General features: G+C 58.8%; 1 protein-coding gene and 1 long non-coding RNA gene across 51 annotated transcripts in view; one reads left to right on the forward strand and one right to left on the reverse strand.

The window, feature by feature from the left end:
* Positions 1–20,837, reverse strand: part of NCOR2 (nuclear receptor corepressor 2) — a 193,554-nt gene that overhangs the window by 41,144 nt on the left and 131,573 nt on the right. For 39 of the 50 annotated variants that reach the window (XM_077955739.1, XM_077955741.1, XM_077955738.1 and 36 more), the window contains 4 exons: positions 19,478–19,620; positions 12,009–12,156; positions 8,213–8,263; positions 6,149–6,737 (listed from right to left, as the gene is read on the reverse strand). In XM_077955739.1, the coding sequence (XP_077811865.1) occupies positions 6,149–6,737; positions 8,213–8,263; positions 12,009–12,156; positions 19,478–19,620 (931 nt within the window). The remainder of the gene's footprint in view (positions 1–6,148; positions 6,738–8,212; positions 8,264–12,008; positions 12,157–19,477; positions 19,621–20,837) is intronic. The other 11 variants (XM_077955765.1, XM_077955764.1, XM_077955743.1 and 8 more) reach the window with 1 other exon arrangement.
* Positions 789–19,571, forward strand: LOC144333203 (uncharacterized). Its single transcript, XR_013401668.1, has 2 exons — positions 789–1,609; positions 17,844–19,571. It is a non-coding gene; the product is annotated as an uncharacterized LOC144333203 (long non-coding RNA).

The following is a 20,837-nucleotide window of genomic DNA, read 5'->3' on the forward strand; positions in this document are numbered from 1 at the left end:
GTAGTCACCCATCCCAGCATACTCCGCCTGCGGCTTCAACTGCCGCCACCCCCATGTCCCTTCCCCCAGGTTTATCTACTGCCATCCGTTTCAACCAGCTCGCACTTGCAAGCTTAAATTTAAAACAGAATGCCACAGCCACTTTGGAAAGAGGGTGGGGTGAGTCCTCATTGCCCTAAACCCAGCAGCTCCACTCCTAGGCACACACCAGGCAAATGAGAGAAAACATCTACGCAGAAACCTGTACGCGCCCATCACGGCAGCACCGCACAGCCCACAACAGAAGGCAGAGACAACCCGACATCCACCAACAGATGAACGGGGAGACAAAGCGTGCCCTGTCCGCACAATGGAACACGTGGCCATCAAAAGGCATGAGGCTCTGACACGGGCTATGACGTGGGTGGACCCTGAAGACACGATGTGCATGAAACAAGCCAGTCACAGAAGGCCTCTGGTGTAGACTCCGTTCCTGTGAAAATTCCAGAATGGGCCAATCCATCCAGAGAGAAAGGAGATGAGTGGGTGCTGGGGCTGGCAGAAGGGAGAATGGGGGTGACTAGGATGGGCATAGGGTTTCTTTCTTAGTATAACACTGAATATACTAAGAAAAGCTAAATGATACACATTTTTTTTTGAGACAGGGTCTTGCTATGTCACCCAGGCTGGGGTGCACTGGTGCAGTCTCACTGCAGCCTCGACATCCCGGGCTCAGGCAGTCTTCTCACCTCAGCCTCTGGAATTGCTGAGACTAAAGGCACACATCATCATGCCTCATTGATTTCTGCATTTTTTTTTCTTTTTTTTTGTAGAGACGAGGTCTCTCTATGTTGCCAATGCTGGTCTTGAACTCCGGGGCTCAAGCCATCCTTCTGCCTTAGCCTCTGAAAGGGCTAGGACTGCAGGTGTGCACCACTGCGCCTGGCCTAAACGATACGCTTTAAATGGTGCAATGTATGGTATATGAATGATATCTTAATTACACTGTTACAAAATGAAATGAAGACTACATGCTAGCCATAAAATAAAGGGTTTGATGTATCAGCTGTATTTTCTCTATGAACGGTAAAAATAGTATTTTTATGTGTGTACAAATAGAAAAACAATAAAATACAAATTTTAAGGTTGAAATGCAAACTTTTGTATATGTGTAAAGATAATTCTATAGAGATAAAAAATATGACTGTATAACACACACAAAACATGAGGCGCCACTGTCCATGCAATCTGCCCGAGAGCTCGGGCTTTCTGTGTGGGGCCTGAGAGCTCCCTGTGCCTTGGTTTCCCTGTGGCCCCTCACCTAGTAGGGGGTGGGCAGTCAGACTGGCAGGGGGCGGGGGGGGGCAGGGGCTGCTGCCCAGAAGCTCTCAGCAGGCACCCTCTGGGGGGCACACAGAGGCCCAGATCCCTCTTTCTTGAGCCCCCAGAGCAAGTGGGGACTGTGGTCATAGAGGTAGCACTTTACAGTTTACAAGAGGCCTTCTGATCCCAGCCAGAGCTCTCTCATGGGTAAAGAAGGCCACAGTCAACACAAGGGCTGGGTTCAAGTCCTCGAGGAGAACGAGAGTCCTAAGCCCCCAGAGAGCAGCTGCCAACATGGAGGAGGAAGGTGGAAAACGCTCAGAGCTCAGGGCCCATCCGACCGCCCCTTGTCCCGTAGCCGTGCTGGAGAAGCGCGCCTCCAGAGGCCCTCCCGGCTGGCTCTCTCCACCCTCCACTCTCTCTCCTTCATTTTATTTATTTATTTATTTTTTTTGGAGATGGAGTCTTGCTCTGTTGCCTAGGCTAGAGTGCAGTGGCACAATCTTGGCTCACTGCAAGCTCTGCTTCCTGGGCTCAAGTGATCCTCCTGCCTCAGCCTCCCTAGTACCTGGGATTACAGGCACGTGACACCATACCTGGCTAATTTTTTTGTATTTTAGCGGAGACGGGCTTTCACCGTGTTGGTCAGGCTGGTCTTGAACTCTTGACCTCAAATGATCCACCCACCTGGCTTCCCACAGTGCTGGGATTACAGGCATGAGCCATCGCGCCCAGCCTCTCTTCTTTGTTTTCTTGGAAGGCAGCCGCTTCCATTTTCCTTTCTGGAGGCCTGGGTGGGGCGGGGACTCTCAGGGCCTGGCACGGAGCATGTGTCCGAGAGTGGCTCCGTCCTGCCTACCCAACCTGGCAGTTGCGAGCAAAAGCTCGGATCCCCTCTTTGACCGTAAGACTTAGCCAATTGTGCCTCGGTTTCTCAATCTGGAGAGTGGAGACGAGAGCTTCAAGGGCTGTCCGTGGGTGGGCGTGGGGATGCTGGTGACTAGCACGTGGGGCCGAGTGGGTCAGGCCACCTTCTCCTCACTGTCATTTTCCTTCCCACTCAGGAAGGCCAGGGTGGGAGAAGGGGGCGGGCACGAGAAGGGGAACAAGGGCCTGGGGACATTCATCAGGAACATGCTGGGCCTGCAACAGTACGTCCCCTCTCCACCCAGCCCTTGCCTCAGTTTCCCCATGGTCATCAAGCTGGGATAATCCTTGCCACCACCCTAGGGCTGGGAGGGAGAGGGAGGGCTGGTTTGTCAACAGGCATCCCTTGCCTCTCCAAGGCCCCAAGATAAAACCCTGACCCGTCACTCCCACCCATGGGGCCTGCCCACCTCTCTGACTTCTCCGCCCTCTCTTCCCGGGGCTGCTCACTCCACTCTACTCCCTGCTATAGGCCTCTCTGCTGTCCACTGGACATACGCTCATGCAGCCACAGGGCCTTTGCACTGGTGGTTCCCAGGGGTATGGCTGTCCCTCACACTAAGGCTCTCATTGCCCTCCAATGTCACTTCCCCAGAGGCCCTCCCCGCCTGACCAGCCCACTCTCCCCCGCTCCCCATGCCCCATCTTCCCATCACCCACTTATCCCATAAACAATGGTTTCCTTCTCCACGCCCTCACTAGAATGTAAGTGCCCGAAGTCAGGGCCTCGTCTGCGCAGTTTCCAGCACCCCTGGCGCCTGGTGCACGCTGGTGCCATCAGTCACTTGCAGAATAAAGTAACAAAGGTGCAACTGCTGTTATGATCTTCCAAAATGCCAGAGGGACAGCTGAAGGAGCTGCACTCCAGCCCTCTCTTGGGGTGACCTCTTGGGGGGTGTCCCAAAGCAGATCCAAAGGAGGGCAGCTAATCTCTCACTGAGCACCCACTGTGGCCCAGCATTAACTGAGTTATTCTTGCGATAAGCCATCCACACCCACCTTACAGACAGAAAACTGAGGTTTGGGGGAGGGGACTCACAAGGTCAGGCCCTGCCAAAAAGCACCCAGACACCTTCTCTGAAGAATAAGAGAGGGGAGGGCAGGCAGGCTTGGGGTTTTGCAATCAAAGCCACTATCTCTGGTTATCTGCCAAGAAAACACCCAGGCAGAGCCACCTCGACAACAGTGCCCGCGGGCCCAAGGAGCATGTGATTTTCTTTCTCCCAAAGTCACCCGGGAGGGCCCAGACGAGAGTCATCTTGCATCCATCCAGGAACGCAGAGCTCCCCCACTGGGGCTGCCAGGCGGGAGGGACGGTCCTGGGCAGGCAGCCAGGAGCAGGGGTCGCCTGGGGGGCCTGCCCCGTCCCGCCAGCCCTTCCCGGGAGGCCCTGGCTGCCAGGGCCTACTCTGACGCATCTCGTCGGCGTCCTCCAGCGCCGCCCGGCCCTGCGCAGTCGTGGCCGGCACAGGGAGGGGTGGCAGGCTGCCGGCCAGGACGAGGTCAGCAGGCTGGCCAGAGTCCAGCCTCATTCGCTGCGAGGGCAAGGCAGGCCCCAAGGGCGGGGGCCTGGGCCCAGTCGCACAGGGCGGGACAAACCAGGTGTCCTGACTCCCAGCCGAGGGCTCCTGCACCCCGGGGGCTGTGTGCTGGACATTGGGCAAGGGGTGGACGCACGCCAGGCCCAGCTGGGGGAGGGAGGACACCGCCCTGGTTGGGGTTGCAGGGGAGAGGACGGGAGGCTGCAAGTGCCCTGCGGGGCCTCAGGCCCAGTCTGAGTGTTCTGGGGACGGACAGGATGCAAGCTGATCCCCCGGCTCCCCAGCCCGGGGCCAGCCACATGTACCCAAAACACAGACTCTAGGAGGCAGCTTATCAGTGGGGCTGCCCCATGAGCTCAGCGCTTCCCCCTCGAAGGCAGAAACATGTGTTTCCATGACTGTCCCCACAGCCAGTGGGAGCGGGATAGGGAGTCCCGCCCTGACCCCGCTTCCCAGGCACAAAGGTCCTGGCTGCCTGCCTCTAGGGCAGACCCAGCCGCACTGTGAGCACTGTTTTCCAAGCTGAGACTGTCGGGCCATTAGCTGGGGAGTTCGGTACCCTCAGAATCCCGCTGGCCAAGCCTTTGCTCAGTACAGGCTCAGGGTCAGGCCATCCACTTCTTACACACATGGGCGTGGTTCCTGTCAGCAGTGGTTCCCGGGGACCCTGAGATTTTGTTTTGTGGAACCTGTAGAGATCTGGGTGAACCTCAGTTCCTAGGGAATGTCCTAGGACTTCCCCCTTTAACATGGCCCAGGGTGAACCCCAGAGCAGAGACAAGGGCCCCACATGACCCTGCGGGTCCGATTTTCCTCCCTCGCTCGCTCTGCCCAGGACCATTCCAAGGGACTTGGGAGGGGAGGAAACAGACCACAGTGCAGTCAAAATAAAATGGCCCGCCTGCCCCACCAGAAAACAATTCCTCCAGCCAACCAGACGCGAGCGGGACACAGTCTCTGCAGGTCTGCCCTCTGCCACCCAAGATCGGCCCTAACTCGGGTAGCCGTTTTGGTTCTGGGCTGGAGGCCTTGAGGCCCAAAGCATCTGTGCTGAAAATGGGTAAAAGGCGGCATTCTCAGGGATGTGGGGTCACCCAGGCCAGGAGCAAAGACAGAGGCCAGAAAGGAAAGAACACACATCAGAGACATTGGCACCCAAACAAGACGGCGCTGGGGTCCTCCAGGCTACCCCAGCTGGAGAGGTTTTTGCAAGGGGAACCGCTGCACCTGTGATCCAAGGTGATCCAAGGTGATCACCTGTGATCCCGAGCCCTGGACCCTTGGCTGATAGGAGATGAACCACCAAAAACATGTTGAATCTGTGGTTTTTCCCCATCACCATGGCCACCACACTCGCCTCTCCATCCCCGGCCCCAGGGCACCTGCAGCTGCCTCTTGACTGTGCCTCTCACTCCCAGCAAATCCCCCACATGGTTTCATGGGTAAATCACATCTGGCTCTCTGGGAGAGGCTCGCAAAGGCCTTCTCACTGCCCTGAGAAGAAATGCAGCCCTCACCTGCCAGGGTGCGACTCAGCGCCCCCAACCCTGTGAGAGCTGCTCCCCATTCTGCAAGGCTGCCCCCCTCCCTGAGCCACTCGCTCCACCCTTCGACACCTGAATCCACCAAGCTCATTCCCACCTCGGGCCTTCACACTTGCTGTTCCCACCACGTTGAGGGTAGAACTGTGTCCCCCCGAAAGAAGGTACGTTCAAGTCCCAACCCAGGGTCTCTGTGAATGTAACCTTATTTGGAAACAGGCTGTTTGCTGATATAATCAAGTTAAGATGAAGCTGGACTAGATTAGGGCAGCTGCTCATCCAATGCCTGCTGTCCTCAGAAGAAGAAAATGTGGACATAGAGATGCACAGGGCAAAGGTCATGCGACGGCAGAGGCAAAGACGGAGTGGTGTGCTGGCAACCACGACTGCCAGCAGCAGCCAGGAGCTGGAAGAGGCGGGATTGATCTGCCAAGAGGCTCAGAGGGTGTGGCCCGGCCTCACGGTGCCCCCGAGCTCCTGGTCTCCAGGACTGTATTTGTTTCAAGCCACCTGGCTTGAGCTACCTTGTAAGGGCGGCCCTAGGAAGCGAGCAGGCTGCCTGGCACACTCTCTCCCTGGTGCTGCCCAGGGCTGCCTCCTCTGTCCGGGTCTCAGCTTGGATGTCACCTCCTGGGGAGATGCTCCCGGCCACACCTCCGCCCCCTCCCAGCGTGCATCTCCCATTCCTGGACTCTACTCCGAGTCTGCCTCCCTAACCACACCTCGGGCTCCCCCAAAGCAGGCAGAGCCACACCGGGTGCGGCTGTCTAAGTAGGTAGTCGCCGCTCAGTGTCTGCAGACAAAAGCCAAGGTTAGGGCTGCCTGGCGCCCACTCACCGGTTCTTGTCGCCGCCCTCAGGCTCATCCACCTCATCTGCACTGCAGGTGGCACTGGAGTCGCTGTCCTGGGGGGCGCCCGAGCCCTTGGCTGTGGTGGCCCTGCCGCTCCCGCCCTCCTTCTTCTCTGCCTTGAGTGCTCCCTCGGCCGTGGCCTCAGAGGCCTCCGCATCCTTGCTCTTGGCCGGCCCCTCCTCGGCTTGCTCCGTGCACTCGCTCTTGATGGGCTCCTCGGCCTTCCCTGTGTCCACTGCCAGCTCCTCAGCCGCGGGGGGCTTCTGCTCCTCCCCCTCCTCCACTGGGGACACTGCTGCGGCCTCCTCCTCCTTCTCCTCCTTGGGGACCACAGGAGGGGGTACAGAAGGCGATGGGGGTGCTGGTGGGGGCGTAGGGGGTCCGGTGGCTTCAGAGGCGGGGGTGGGCTCAGTGGGGGCCGGGATGTCCTCCGGCGGCGGGGTGGGTGGCTCCGGGGGTGGCCCATCGGTGCTCTGGGTGGCTGGGGGCTGGGGCCCATTCTGCCCTGTGTCCTTGGCGGCCTCAGTGCGAGGGGAGGGGATGCTCTCGGTGTCTGAGCTGTTGTTGACAGTGGCTGTGCAGGGCAAGAAGGAAGAGGGGATGAGCAGGGTCTGGGGGGACTCCAGGAGAGATGCGTGGCCCTGACCCTCGGGATGAGGCCGTTCTGTTGCCTGACACCAAAACAGCCCTGAGGCTCCTATACACCTGGGCCCCTGCCTGGAGCCCCACCCCTGAGACAAAGCCCCTGGCCAGGCCTCTACCCACAGCTGCTGCCCTCCCCTGGCCGCCTTTCTCCCGAACTGACCCTGCTGGCATAACCTGGTTAATTCCCAACCCCAGGACCTCCTGGTGGTCAGCACCCCCGACCGATGGAGCCAGCCTGAGGGCAGGCATGGGCAAAGGCCTTCGTTCTGGGGGGTCTCCGTGTTCTCATCTGAGCTCTAACCCCAGCTCTGCCCCGCACTGGCTGTGTGCCATGGGAAACTCAGGTTACCTCTTGGGCCTCAGTTTTCCCATCTGTAGAATGGGAGAATAACAGTTCCCATCTCACAGGGCAGAGAAGCCGGCGATTGTGATGGCAAGGGCAGTTGCCTGGTGACTGCCTGATGCTGCACCATCATCGCCACCATCATCATCACATGACAGTGCAGAACGGGGCAAGTGTGTGTGCGGGGCCCTGGGCACAGTGGACAATGAGGCCAGTGCGTGCACAGCAGCCCGCGCACAGTGGACAATGAGGCCAATGCGTGCACAGGGGCCCCGGGCACAGTGGACAATGAGGCTACTGCGTGCTCAGGTGCCCGGGCACAGTGGACAATGAAGCCAGTGCGTGCACAGGGGCCCGGGCACAGTGGACAATGAGGCCAGTGCGTGCACAGGGGCCCGGGCACAGTGGACAATGAAGCCAGTGCGTGCACAGGGCCCCCGGGGCACAGTGGACAATGAGGCCAGTGCGTGCACAGGGGCCCGGGCACAGTGGACAATGAGGCCAGTGCGTGCACAGGGGCCCGGGCACAGTGGACAATGAGGCCAGTGCGTGCACAGGGCCCCCGGGGCACAGCCCACACCAACGGCCTTGGCATGGGTTTTACGCAGCAGGAGAGTGGCCTGTGTTGACGGAGTGGCAGGAGGAAAGCATGTACCCAAGGATGGCGAGGAGACCTCAGCCGCAGTCCTGGCCCTCTAGCCCCCAAACCCACACCAGGTTCTTCTTTGGGTCTCAATGTTCCCATTTTCTGTAAAATGGGGATACTTGAAAACCCCTGCATTTGCTATCAGGGAAATCAAACCTGGTGGGAGACCCAAGTGTGCCAGTGAAAATCAATGAAGCAGTGGAGACGGGAAACTGGTCTGCTGGAGTGAGCCCGGGACCAGCATGGGGAACAGCCACTTTGCTGGAAAGGAAGCCCAGAGGCCACGGAACACAAACGGTGGTGCTCACAGAAAGAGCATGTGCCCAGAAGCAGGGTTCCTTGTGGAGGACCGGGGACCTCGGGATGCCCACCCCGGCCCAGCCCTACCCCCCAGGCCAGCCGGCCACATTCGTACCTGGGCCACTGCATTCCCCTCTGGGCACCTCATTCCCAGAGGCATGTAAGGCTGGAAGGAAGTCAGAAAAGAGTTAGAAGCCAGGCGGCACCAGGTAGTGGGAGGTGAGGGAGGAGGCAACGTGGCCAAGAGGGGCCTGGAGCCTGGTGCACAGCAGTGAGACCTCGCTGCTGCTCGCTCTCCTGCCCCGACTGCCCTTCACCTTGGACCGATGAGCCCTCTCCCTCCAGGCTCTGGCCAGTGGCCGCAGGTGACCTGCAATAGCCCTGCACAGGCTGGTCCAGTGGCCTGTTCAAGGCCAGCCAATAATGGCGTTGGTCAGGGTGAAAAGTGAGCTTCAGCCACTCTGGGTGTCCTTGCCCTAAGTCATCAGGCTCCCAGGATGCCTTGGGGTGGGAGGTGCTGACCTCAGGGGTGGGCAAGGTTGCAGGGAGAAGCTTTTGGGTCTGCTGAGACCTCTTCAGCCATCATTGCCCCCCACCAATCCCCCAGTCTCTCCTGCTTCTTGCCTCCCTTCACGCCCCAGAGCAGAGGCCACCTCTTTTAGAAACAATAGCAACGACAGCAACGCAGGCTGCGTGCAGGCCAGGCTCCGTGCCGAGTTCCTCACACATGACTCCTTTAAGACCTCTAACACCGGGACCATCATCTCTCATGTACAGATGAGGAAATGGAGGTGCACAGGTTCATCAGCTTGCCCAAGGCCACGCTGTGGAGGGGAGAGCACTGAGCCCAGCTTCCTGCATCTCCAACCCCTGGCCTTCCTCTGCCTGGTGACTTCAGCAATGTCATTCCCTTCCTTCCACAGTCAGAGTGCGGGACGTTGGGAGGCCAACGTTGAGGGCCCCAGGACCAGGGATGAAACCTCTGGGTCTCAGTTTGTTCATCTACAAAATGGGCAGTTAACGCCTCGCTCTCATGGTTATCAAGGGTCTGGGGCAGGAGCCTGCGTGAGAAGCACCCCGAGGGCTTGTGACGATGCAGGTGGCTGCGCCATGCCCTGAAGCTTTCTGATTCGGTACGTGTGGACTGGGGCCCGAGAATCAGCACTTCTAACAAATCCCAGGGAACACCCTGCCACCGCTGCCCTAGAATCCAGGTGAAGTGCTTTGTGCAGCGCCTGACACACAGTAGGTGCCTAACAAGAGCGACAAAAAAAACCCACCAAAAATAAAAAATAAAGACACCACCAGATGGCCTCCTTTCCTTTCTGCCCGGAGGTGCCCAGTACCAGGTTGCCTGGGTTTGAATATCCAAGGCAGGGCCTTGGATAACCCCACTATGCCTCAGTCTCCCCACCTGTAAAATGGGGAGAACAGTAGCACCTGCTTCATCCACTATGAGGATTATTATTACCAGATAAACCACTGGGCCAGGGGATCCCTCCCAGCCCTGCGCTGGTATACTTCCAGCCCAGATCAACAAGGTCCTTTCCACCGCCCCCGGGGAGGGGCCTGCAGTGCTGCTGGGGCTGGCTGGGTCTCCGGGGAGATTCCGGCAGGGCAGCCTCAGGCTCCAACCCAGCACCTGCCTCACCTCCCCATCCTGAGCACAAAAGACAGGTCACATGGTGTGCGCCGGCTGGGCCGGCAGACCCCGAGCCTACCAGCTATGTGCCAGGACTCCCCATGGGACGGGTTCTCCTTTCCCCCAGCCTCAGTCTCCCTATCCTTAAGATGGGGTAACACCCTGGGCACCAGAAGGCTTAATCAGGGCCTCTGATCTCTGTCCCCGATCTCTCAGAGTGGCCACAGAAGACCACCACGTCGTCACAAAAGCCTCAGCTCCAGCCAGCTCAGCCCTCCCTCCTCCCCCACCCAGCAGAGCACGCCTCTCCCCATCCCTACTGGGCTTTGTAAGCCCTGCAAGCGAGGCGGGGGTCATGACCACACAGTTCTGGGCAGTGTCTGCTCCGGTTTTAACGTGTGGCCAAAGCTTGGCTTCTTACAATGCTCCCACCAAGCCTGCATCCTGCCCATTCAGACAGTTGGAGGGATATTTACAGAAGGGACTGGGTTTCTGTTCCCGGGGTCTTCTCTTGTCCTGGCTACAGACCCAGAACCCAAAGTGGGATGACCCAAGGGACTCGCGGCCCTGGCCTTCCTTCTGTCAGACACTGGCCAGGCTTTTGGCCAACTTGGGTCAGAGAGACCCAAAGCTGGTGGGGAGGCCTGACTCAGGGCCTCTGCCCCACCCCCAGCGTGAGATGACAGTCACCCAAGGGCCCAGTTGCCCATTCCCAGTCAGGAGCTGAGATTCGGGCTGGTGAAACACTGCAGGTTGGAGGAGCCTGGATTTATCTGCAGGCCGGGCTTATAGAACCAGGAGGTGACTTGCACCTTCTGCCAGGGAGGAGCCGGTGCATTCAAAGGCAGAGAGGGAGGGAGGACGGGAACAACAGAAGGACTCCTGACGGGGCAGGAGGAAGGAGGGTTGAATTCACCAAGGACTTGGGCTCCGCTGGGCTGCTCGTGTCTCCTTCAGAGAGTCAGGGACACTCAACCGAGAAGGGCTGGGGTCCTCCAGCGGCTTTTGGTCACGTCACAGTGGGAACGGTCTAGACCCCCAACTTCTTCTTTGACAGAGAAAATGAGCCACAGGGGGTCGAAGGTGGATGAACTCGTGACCAAGAGTATGGGGCCAGGTGTGGGCAGCCCGTGTTCAGTTCCCGGGTCTATAAACACTGATAACAAAATTGAGCCATGTGTTATCCGGAGCCCTGGATAACACACAGCTCATGTGGTCACAGTCCTCCATTTGAGGGGACCGGGGAGACCTGCCAGCACCGCGCACATGATGGCTTTACGCCCTCTCTTCAGCAGCACTCACCTGGTGGGGCATCTGTCTAGTCTACAGCTGGTAGAACAACACACTCTGTGGTACCTGGGGCACCTGGGCCCAGACCTTTAAGTGCCCGAGCCTCAGTTTCCCCATACAGAAAACAGGGACACCAAAGAAGGGGACCGAATTATTTATCACCCAAATAGGGACACTTGGGAGTAAAAGGAGGCACTAAAAATAACTATATAACGTTTACAATACTTCCCGACTGACAGATAGGTTCTATTTATACCGGTTACCTTGTAAAAGAGTTCTGGTCAAAAAACAATTTTCAGGCCTGGTGTGGTGGGTCACACCTGTAATCCCAGCACTTTGGGAGGCCAAGGCGGGCAGATCACCTGAGGTCAGGAGTTTGAGACCAGCCTGACCAACATGGCGAAACCCCATCTCTACTAAAAATACAAAAATTAGCCGGGTGTGGTGGCGGGTGCCTGTAATCCCAGCTACTCAGGAGGCTGAGGCAGGATTGCTTGAACCCGGGAGGCAGAGGTTACAGTGAGCCGAGATCACGCCACTGCACTCCAGCCTGGGCGACAGAGCAAGACTCCGTCTGAAAAAAACAAAACGAACAAACAAAACTATTTTCCAAAGTAAATTCTTTTCTAAACTGTGACACCGGATGGGGTGAAAGACAGCAGGCACCCACAGGGCTGGCCTGGACATCCGGTTACCCAAGCATAAGACTGAACTCATGGGCATCAGAAGGGCTGAGTAAGGCTTGGGGCTCCCAGAGAAGCTGATTATTCTCGGTATTGCTGTGGCCATCAATCTCGTGCCCATTACTGGTGAGTTTCTGGCAAGTCAGGCCCTCCCATTCCAGGGAGTCGAAGCCCCTTCTAAGAAGGACCCAGGTGACTCAGGGGAGAGGACGCTGCCGGGGTCAGTTCCCACCATGCCCTCCCTCAGAGCCTGGACCCACAGCGGCCAGCCACCGCCAAGCTGCGCCAGCCCTCACCTTCGGCCTCCTCCACCATCTCCTCCTCGTTTCCGCTCACGCCCGACGCCTCCATCTCCTCATCCTCCACCACGGGCGGGAACGCGGTCTCCTCGCTGGCCGCTGCCGGGGCTTTCTTCTTCTTCCTCCGCGCGTTCCTCTCCTTCTCCTGGGCACAGGGAAGCAGCAGATCAGGGCTGGGGCCTGGGGCCTGGGCTGTCAGCTTGGGGACTCCCCATGCCTGGGGCCTCACCACAGGTGCAAAGGGCAGTGATCCTGGCCATGTGGCAATGAGGGTGACCGTCCCCCTCACACCCCACCTCGGCAACCAAGCGTGCCAGGGGTTATTTTTACCGGGGCCTTTATTCTTCCATTGAGCCCCAGATACACTCTGGGTACAGGCGGGCCCCCCAGCCACCTTGATATCCTTCCTGAGCGTGAGATAACCTGTCTGACACTGCCCAGGACTCTCCTAGCCAGAGTGACCACGCCTCCTGGGGACACCCTGTCAGCTTCATCGGCACATGTGGAGTGAATGAATACAGAGGCTTCTCCTTGCTATGCAAGTCTCACTCGTCCCCAGGGGACAGGCCAGCCTGGGAAGCTCGCATTTCATTTCCTGAATTTTTACAGAACACCTACTGTGTGCCCGGTTCTGCACACCAGGGCTGTGGGGACACAACGCACGGGGTAGACAAGGGGTAGACCCTCGGAGGCTGCCCTGCCGCTGGGGAGACCAGCAATGTGCTCTTCACACAGAAGCACCACTCAGAGGGTTGCACAGGTAAAATGAGGTGGGACAAAGAGCACAAGGGCAGGTGCTCCTCTGGACAGAACAGTCCGGAAGGGCTTCTGCAAGGAAGTGACATTTGAGCCAAGATTTGACGGCAGAGGGAAGGGGCCAGCCAGGCTCTGGATGAGAGTGGCAGGTGCAGGGAGTCACAGGTGCAAAGGCCTCCGTCGGGGGAACATTCCGGGTGTGTCCCGGAATGGAAAGAAGCCCACATCGTGGGGCCTCCACTTTCCCTGCTCCTGGGAACCCCAGCTCCTCACTCACAGAGCCCACCCTTCTTCCCCAACTTAGGCACCGTCATCAAACCGCTCATCTTTGTGGCTCACAGAAGTGGGTGTCTCTTTGTCCCCATGGTGAGCCAGGTAGACACTCCGAAAGTGTTTGTTGACTGACTTGCTGAGCAACTGTGAAAGGCCAGCCTTCGTGGGCTTGAACGCACAGACAGCTGAGAGCAGGGGCATCGTGGAGGCAGCATCTCGAAGTGACTGGGGACTCCCAGGGGGACTGGAAAGGCACTGGGGGGTGCCCACCACAGCCTGGTGTGACAGGAGCGGCAGCAGCCTGATCCCTCTGGGGTTGCTGAGAAAGAGGCAGGCCCCCCGCCACACCTGGAGGTACCCGCAGCTCTCAGCCAAGAGCCCTATATTGTGTTGAATGGTGTCCCCCAAAGTTCACATCAACCCGGAACCTCAAACCGTGACCTTACTTACAAATGGGATCCTGCAGATGTCATTAGTTAAGATGTTGCCACACTGGAGTGGGGTGGGCCCTAAATCCAACAGGACTGACAGTCATGGAAGAAGAGGGAAATACGGATTCAGGGACATGAAGACCCTGTGGCAGCCGAGACACATGTGGAGGGATGCAGCTACAAGCCAAGGAATGTCATGAACTGCCAGCAGTCACTGGAAGATGCAAGAGGCTCCCCTGCAGCCTTGAACGTGAGCACAGCCCTGCGGACGCTGGTTCCAGACGTCTGGCCTCCAGAATTGGAAGAGAATACATCTATGTTGTTTGTGCCGGTCTGTGGTACTTCCTTGCGGCAGCCACAGGGAACCACACATCCCTCTGCACTGGTGCGCCCAGATTCCAAGAAAAAGCTGCCTGACATCCAGACCACACAGCCTGCTCTCGGGCAAATGCCAGGTGGGCCCTGCCCACCCCGGCCCTTCACCATGGCCAGGCTAGAGCTGGGCCTCATGAAGGGGAGGAGAAGGGTTCTCAGGCTCCAAGCCCCAGCCACAGGCAGGGAATGGGATCACTTCCTGTCCTGCCTTCTTCCTGAGCAAACAGGGTTCCTCTGAGCACAGCCGCTTGGAACGCAGGGAGGAAAAGGGAAACGTCTGCTCGTCCGTTAGTCACAGTTTCCGTCACCAACAGTCGGCCGGAGGGCCACAGCCCTGCCCCTGCCAGTGCCCGCAGGGCCCACGGGGATGCCCAGCTCTGCAACCCCGCACATGTCCTGGGCCCAGTCCCAGCCCTGCCCCGAACCCTGAGCCTCTCCCAGGAGAGTTCGAGCCTGCGGCGGCCTGAGAAAGTGGTGGCATGTGGGTTCTGCGGCTGCGGCCGAGGGCTGCCCCTGCTTCCCGAATCTATTTTTGGCAGACAGAGGCTCAGGAAAGACTCAGGGCTGGGTGCCTTGAGCTGCCCGGGCAGTGGCTGGGACATGGGAGATACTCAGTCTCGCAGGGAACAGGGGTCTCCTGTCGGCCTGCTCGTGGCGCCCACCATCCTGGAGAGCAAGGTCTCTCTGTGGGGGGCAGGGTGGGGCCTCTGAGGCAGCGGACCAGGATGGTGCCAACACCCCCTAAATCCCCACAAGGCTGGGTCTCAGGGAGAGTCCCAGGAGTTACAGTTAATCCTTACACACATGGTCCAGCACTGTGGGATCCGGTGTGTGTGGAATACGAGATGCTGGTGATGGCATCGGTCATTACGGCTGATGTTTACTAAGCACCTACTATGCGCCAAGCGGTTTCTGGTATTAATTTATCGGATCTGCACAGCCGCTCTGCATATCAGGGCATGTCACCCCCTGCTTCAAACTCTCCAACACCTGGATAAAATTCCCAAGTCCTCCCTCCATCCACATGGCCCTGTGTGATCCAGTCCTGGACCCTGCCTGCCTCTCCAAGCTGCTCTCCCCTCTTCCCTCCTCAGGGCCTGTGCTACAAACACATTGCCCTCCTAGCCAGAGGGCCTCTGCACCGGCTGTTCCTCTGCCTGGACACCCTTGCCCCAGATATCTGCATAACTCACTTCCTCACCTCCTTCGGGCCTTAGCTCAGACATCAGAGAGGTCTTCCCTGATCACTCCATCATTAGCTCATCCCTCCCACCTCCACCATCAATCATTTTCTACTACATTCCTCTCATCTTCAGATGAGATAGCATCTTCAGACTCCATTCCAAAATTGAGTGTGCGAACCTGTCCCTCGCACCAGTTCCTCAAGGGCTGGGATCTTTGTTCTCTGCTATATTCCCACCATACCTGGAACAGTGTCTGGCACAGAACAGATGCTCTGTAACTACGTCTTTAGATGAATGAACCTGATAGACAGGGACAGTGGCTCAGAGAGGCAGACACATGCACAAGACCACACAGCTCATGAGTCGAGGAACCCAGATTTGAATGCCGGCCAGGTTCAAACATTTCCTGGCCGGACCATCTCTCTGCAGGCCTGTGCAGCCTCAGGTAGAAGAGATTAACAGCAGAAAACAAGGCGGGGCCGGGCCAAGGCTGAGGAGGACAGAGACTGAGGAACATGGAAGCTGAGCCCGAGGGGCCTGCATTCACAGATGGGAGAAAAGGGTAACCTTCGGCCATAAGGAGGGGGAGGGAAACCTCGCAGAAGACACTGAGGCCAAGTGTTACATAACTCTGGGACATGCCCCGCCCGCCCGCCCGCCCGCCGGATCCTGCTTCCTGCTGACGTCGCCTGTGGCCACACTCGGGCCAGGCCTGGTGCAAGGCAGGAGGGGACACCCACTGACCCTCTGCTTCCCCACTCCTTCCTTCTCTGGCCAAGGGTGACATGTCTTCCTGTACTCCAGACAGGGTTGGGCCAGCAGCCAGAGGTGGCTGTTACTGTGTCAGGATTCACTGGGATGTGCCTTCCTCCCTGGGACTGAAAGGCACAGGGGAGGGGCAGGAGGCAGAGGTCACCAGGTTCAGCGGCATCTCTCCGGGTGAGACCCGCTTGTATACTGCAGCGATGGGAAGCTCACCACTGCAGCAAGAGCGGCCACTGTCAAGACGGCTGGTCTGGCCTGAGCCCCGCTTCCTATGATGGGTCCCTGCATCTGCTCTGCTTTCGCTGCAGCCCTCGATATGAGGGTGCTCCTTCGAGGTGGGCCAGGAGCGAGAACCAACCGCACACTCCCGAATCACTCATTCTCATCCAGGTCCCAACCTGGTTCTCAGGGTCCCCTCCTGCCCACGCCTCCGGAGTCTTCAGCATCAGGGGACAGAAGGGCCACCTTCTTTATCAGCTGTGTCATTCAGATCAGAATCACTCTCATCGACACTAGGACGACCCAGCCTGAGTCCAGCCCTGGATGGGGGCTGTGCCTCAGCTCAGAATCCTTCCATGTAGCCTCCACTCCCTCCATGGTCCACTAAGTGTCAGCTTCTCAGCCCAGCAGGAAAACCCCATCCATGCCTCTGCCCTCAGGGCACCTGCCATCGCTTCCCTGGGATACAGCAGGCGCTCAATAAGGGGTTGCTGAATGGACAGTGAGAATAATACTGGATGCTTATTGAGGGCTGATCAAGGAACAGGCACTGCCCTTTACAAAAAGAAACACACTTGTTCTTCAACAGCCCTATGCCTGGGTCCCATTCTTAGCCCCATTTTACAGAGGTGGAAACTGAGGCACAGAGAGGTGAAGTGAAGCCCAGTATCCTTTGACCCAGTCACTAAGCAGCAGAGCTAGGGTGCGAAGCCACCAGCTCCAAAGCCCTGCTTTGCACCATCCTTCTGGAGTGCCTCTCTGAATGAATGGATGAATCAATCAATCAATCAATCAATCGTGAGCGCATCACCATCAGCACTATCACAGCTCTCACTAGCAGAGTGCCTGGGGCACACTAGGCCGTGTTCCAAGCACTCTGTAGGCAGCCACCCAGTGCATTCCCACAACAGCCCTTTGAGATGGGTTTCATTATTGTCCCCATTTCACAGATGGGGAAACTGAGGCGCAGAGAGCATTGGTCACTTCCCCAAGGGCACACAGCTAGTAGGTGGCAGAGCCTACATTCAAACTCAGGTCTCCTGGGCCCAGTCCCTGCTCCCAACCCATAGCACACTGTGGCTGTGCCTGCACACACCATTCAAGAAGGGCCCTCGTCAGTGGGATAGCTGGCTGCATGTTTGTCCACGCCAGCAGCTTCATTGGTGGTTACTACACATGACAGGGTGCCTTGAGCATGGCCCCTGCCACCTTGGCCCAGTACTCATACCTCCCACTAATCTCCTAGTCTAATAAAACCTTCCAACTCAAAAAAAAAAAAAAAAAAAAAGGAAGGGGTCTCAGGCAGCCCTGAGAAGGGGGTAGATGGCGTCAAGATAAAATAATAATGACCACAGCAGTAAGAGTAACTAGGGCAGGTCGCCTTCCCAGAGCATTGCCCCTCTGGCAGGCACTAAGGTCCTCACAGGTAATCACTCGTTCACTCCTCACAGGACCTCTTGGATAAGAACTGTTATTCCCGTACTTTACAGATGGGGAAACTGAGGCTTAGAAGGCTGAATTCACTGCCCAAGGTCACAGGGGTGCCCAAATCCACAAGCTGGGCCTTGCCCCCAGTCTCACCCTGGGCCTAATGGGACGGTTCACCATGCTGGGGTCTCTGGTCCTCCAAGCCACTCTCAGGTTTTGGAGTCTCTGGGGGTACAGCAGGGCCACACCCTGCGGAAGCCTGGAAAGCCAGGCTGAGTGGCAGCCGGCTGCAGGGGAGGAGACGCCTGTGGTCATGGGGTGAGGGGGACAGGCGGAGGGGCCCCCGAGGGGGAGGTGGGGTAAGGGGGAGGCGGGGTGAAGAGAGAGACAAAGAAAGGAAGGCTGGGGAGAAACCAGGAGGCCCTTTTTGTGCCTAGGGAGATGCTCAGGGCCAAACCCCTGCCCCTGAGTCATCCCGGATGGACCACTTCAGACTCCTGACCTGGCTGACAGAATCGATGGCCCACAACATCCCCCCACCCCGGCCCAGGCCCCCTGCTGCGCCCCCAGGCTGCTGTGGCATGGGCCCTCTTTGCCATAAGGGACCTCGGCAGGTGTTAGGAACAGGGGTCTGCACATTCAGCCAGACACGGTGCCTTCCTCTACACCCAACCAGAAAGCCCGAAGCATCCAGAAGAGGAGGGCGCTGCCTGAAGCCCTGAGCTCTGGGGACAAATCCCAGGGGCGATGTGGAGGGCACGCGGGGCACTGCTTAACTGGAAGTGACGGGGAGGGGCCTCCCCGAGGCCAGAGGGTGGATTTCAGCGCTGACCACAGGGCCGTGGGACTGTGCCCCCTCGGTCCCGGAGCCACCAGCAGCCGCGCGCACACGTGACTCACGAAGAACCCACTTGGGAGGGTGGAAGGATGTCCTTAAATTCTGCACAGTACTTGGGCAGAGTTCAAACAGGGTGAGGCTATACCTGGCCCTCCCACTGCAGGCTGTGTGACCTCACAGCCTGCTCACCCTCTCTGGGCCTCAGCAGGTTGCAGGGAGGGAGCAATTCAGCATGGCCTGTCTGGAACACACTGCATACACTTTACACCCAGGCACAAGGCAGCCCGACGTCACGGTTTGGTGGGGAGGCGGAGAGGGGAGCTATGCAACCCCTCCCTCGTGCTTCTGTATCGATGAGGAAACACGCAGCCTAGCGATGAAGAGCGTGGGTGCTGATCTCATAACTGTGGGTACAAATCCCAATTCAGTTGCAGATGAGCCTGGCTAAGCCTCAGTTTCCCCAGCTCTAAAATGCTTGGCAAGCATGTCAAAGAGGCAGAAAGGAGGGAGGAAGGGAAGGAGAGAGGTAGTGAAGGAGAGAGGGAAGGCAGCAGAGGTCTCCCTCAAAATGCTCCTTGATTCCCAGAAACAGCTGTGGAAGAAGCGGCTGCTCCTTGGAGGCCATTAGGCGGCGAGGCGGGCCTGCACCTTCTGTGCAGGAGGGAAGGGTCTCAGCCTCCCAGGACCTGCCTCAAGCCCTCCAGGATTCTGGGGCTGAGATGTCCGCTCCCCGCCCCCTAGACCTGTCCCTCCCCCGCCACAGCAGCCCTAAAGCTGTGAGGTCAAATGGGGCGGGGGAGCTGCTCGCTCAGGACCCATTTGCCTCCGGGTCCTCATTCCAACGCGCTGACAGCCTGAATTCCTGGCTGAGTCAGTCTGGTCCACCACGCTCCTTCCCCCACACCCTGAGCTGGGGCTGAGGGCCCCCAGAGGTGTCTGTCTGAGCGGAGCAGGGTCAGGGTGGGGGTGGAGGGCAGCTGGCCTGGCCCTTCTCCAGGGCAGGGACACACAGCAGCATTGCGGGCTGCAGCCATCGCGGGCACTCGCAGGCTTGAACCCCCAGAAACTGAGTTCTAACAAGGCGGCATAAAGGCCCCACCCTGGCCCACGCCTCCTGGGGTGCAGAGACACCTCCTGAGGCAGCCTGAGCTCCTCTCCCAGCCCCCGGGGGCGCGGCGCAGGCGGCTGCGGACTCACCATCTTCAGCTTGTGCTGCTGCAAGATCTCATCGAGGTTCTGCCTCTTCTTGTAGTTGAAGTAGAAGTTCTTACACTGCGACACGGTCTTGGAGCCCACCATCCGGGCGATGGCCGACCAGTTGCGGCCGTGTTCCAGGAGACCTGTCTCGGGAGAGGAGAGCCGTGAGGGGCGGCCAGGCCCGGCAGGCAGAGGGGCCTGTGTACATGGCCTGGGGGGCAAACGGGCCTGGAGCAGAAACCCAGCCTGGGGCTCCCTGCTCAGGCCCAGGACCTCGGGAAGAAGAGACAGCGACGGGCCACGTGTCCCCTGGCGGGGAAGGTACTAGAGGGTGGCAGGGCTGGCCTCTGGGGTCTGGTTTCTCAGTCACTTGACTCCAGGCCAGGATGCATGGGAAAGGCCTGGGCTGGAGGAGCCAAAAGCGACAGGTGAAGCCCCACTGAGCCACCGCGCAGAAGTCTGGGGGCGGAGGGCTGTGAATGTCCAGGATGCACAGCCTCTGCCCAGGCCCCACCTCTCCTGCCTCCCCCAGGCTGGGCGGGAGGGCGGCCGACGTGACCCAGCCCTGACACTCGCTCACAGCTGCAGGCGAGGCCTCGGGAGACGGTTGTTTTCCGGCCACACCGGCCCAGGGAAAGGAAGGGACGTGGTGAGCAGGGGATGGGAGGGTGGAGGTCAGGGTGGGGGTGAGCTGGGGCCAGGAGCCTCCGGGCCCAGGTTAACTGGGGCACGTCCAGGGCCCAAACTCCCTAAGGGCACCTAAAGGCCCACTCGGGACTCGAGGCCCACCAGGCCAGGTTGGGCGGCTGGAATTTGCTCTCAAACCCCAACCCGCACCACCAGGAGGTTCTCCCAGCCTCACAGACCTCCTGCTGTGGGAAGAGACCCTCCAGGAATTGGCAGAAAAAGTTCCCTCCATCCCCAGGTCTCAGGCCAGAGCGGCATGCCGCCCCCCACGTTCTAGTTTCAAGGCCACAAACACCAGGCTCAGCAGAAACACAGCCCCTGCTGCACCGGAGGCAGCGCCTGGGAAGCCAAGCCCCCGGCCTCGGCCCATCTGCCCGGCGAGCTGTGGCACACACAGGCACAGGCACAGGCACAGGCCAGGCAGCTCTATATTTATGCCCGTGTCTCCAGCGGCGTGACCTTGTATGGCCCAGCCAGCCCGTGCAGGTAGGGCCTGCCCACTTTCCCAGGGCTGTGGGAGAGACAGGGAGCGCTCCTGACCTAGGGGGCTGTGCGGCAAGAGGGTGCCCCTCCAGGGCAGCAGGCCCCAAGGCTGAATCACGTAGCTCGGGACTTGGCAGCCTCCCTGAGCTGGAGCTATACTTGTAAGGACTTAATGAAGGATTTCCCGTAA

The sequence above is a fragment of the Macaca mulatta genome, chromosome 11, assembly GCF_049350105.2.
Source record: "Macaca mulatta isolate MMU2019108-1 chromosome 11, T2T-MMU8v2.0, whole genome shotgun sequence".
NCBI classification, from domain to species: domain Eukaryota; kingdom Metazoa; phylum Chordata; class Mammalia; order Primates; family Cercopithecidae; genus Macaca; species Macaca mulatta.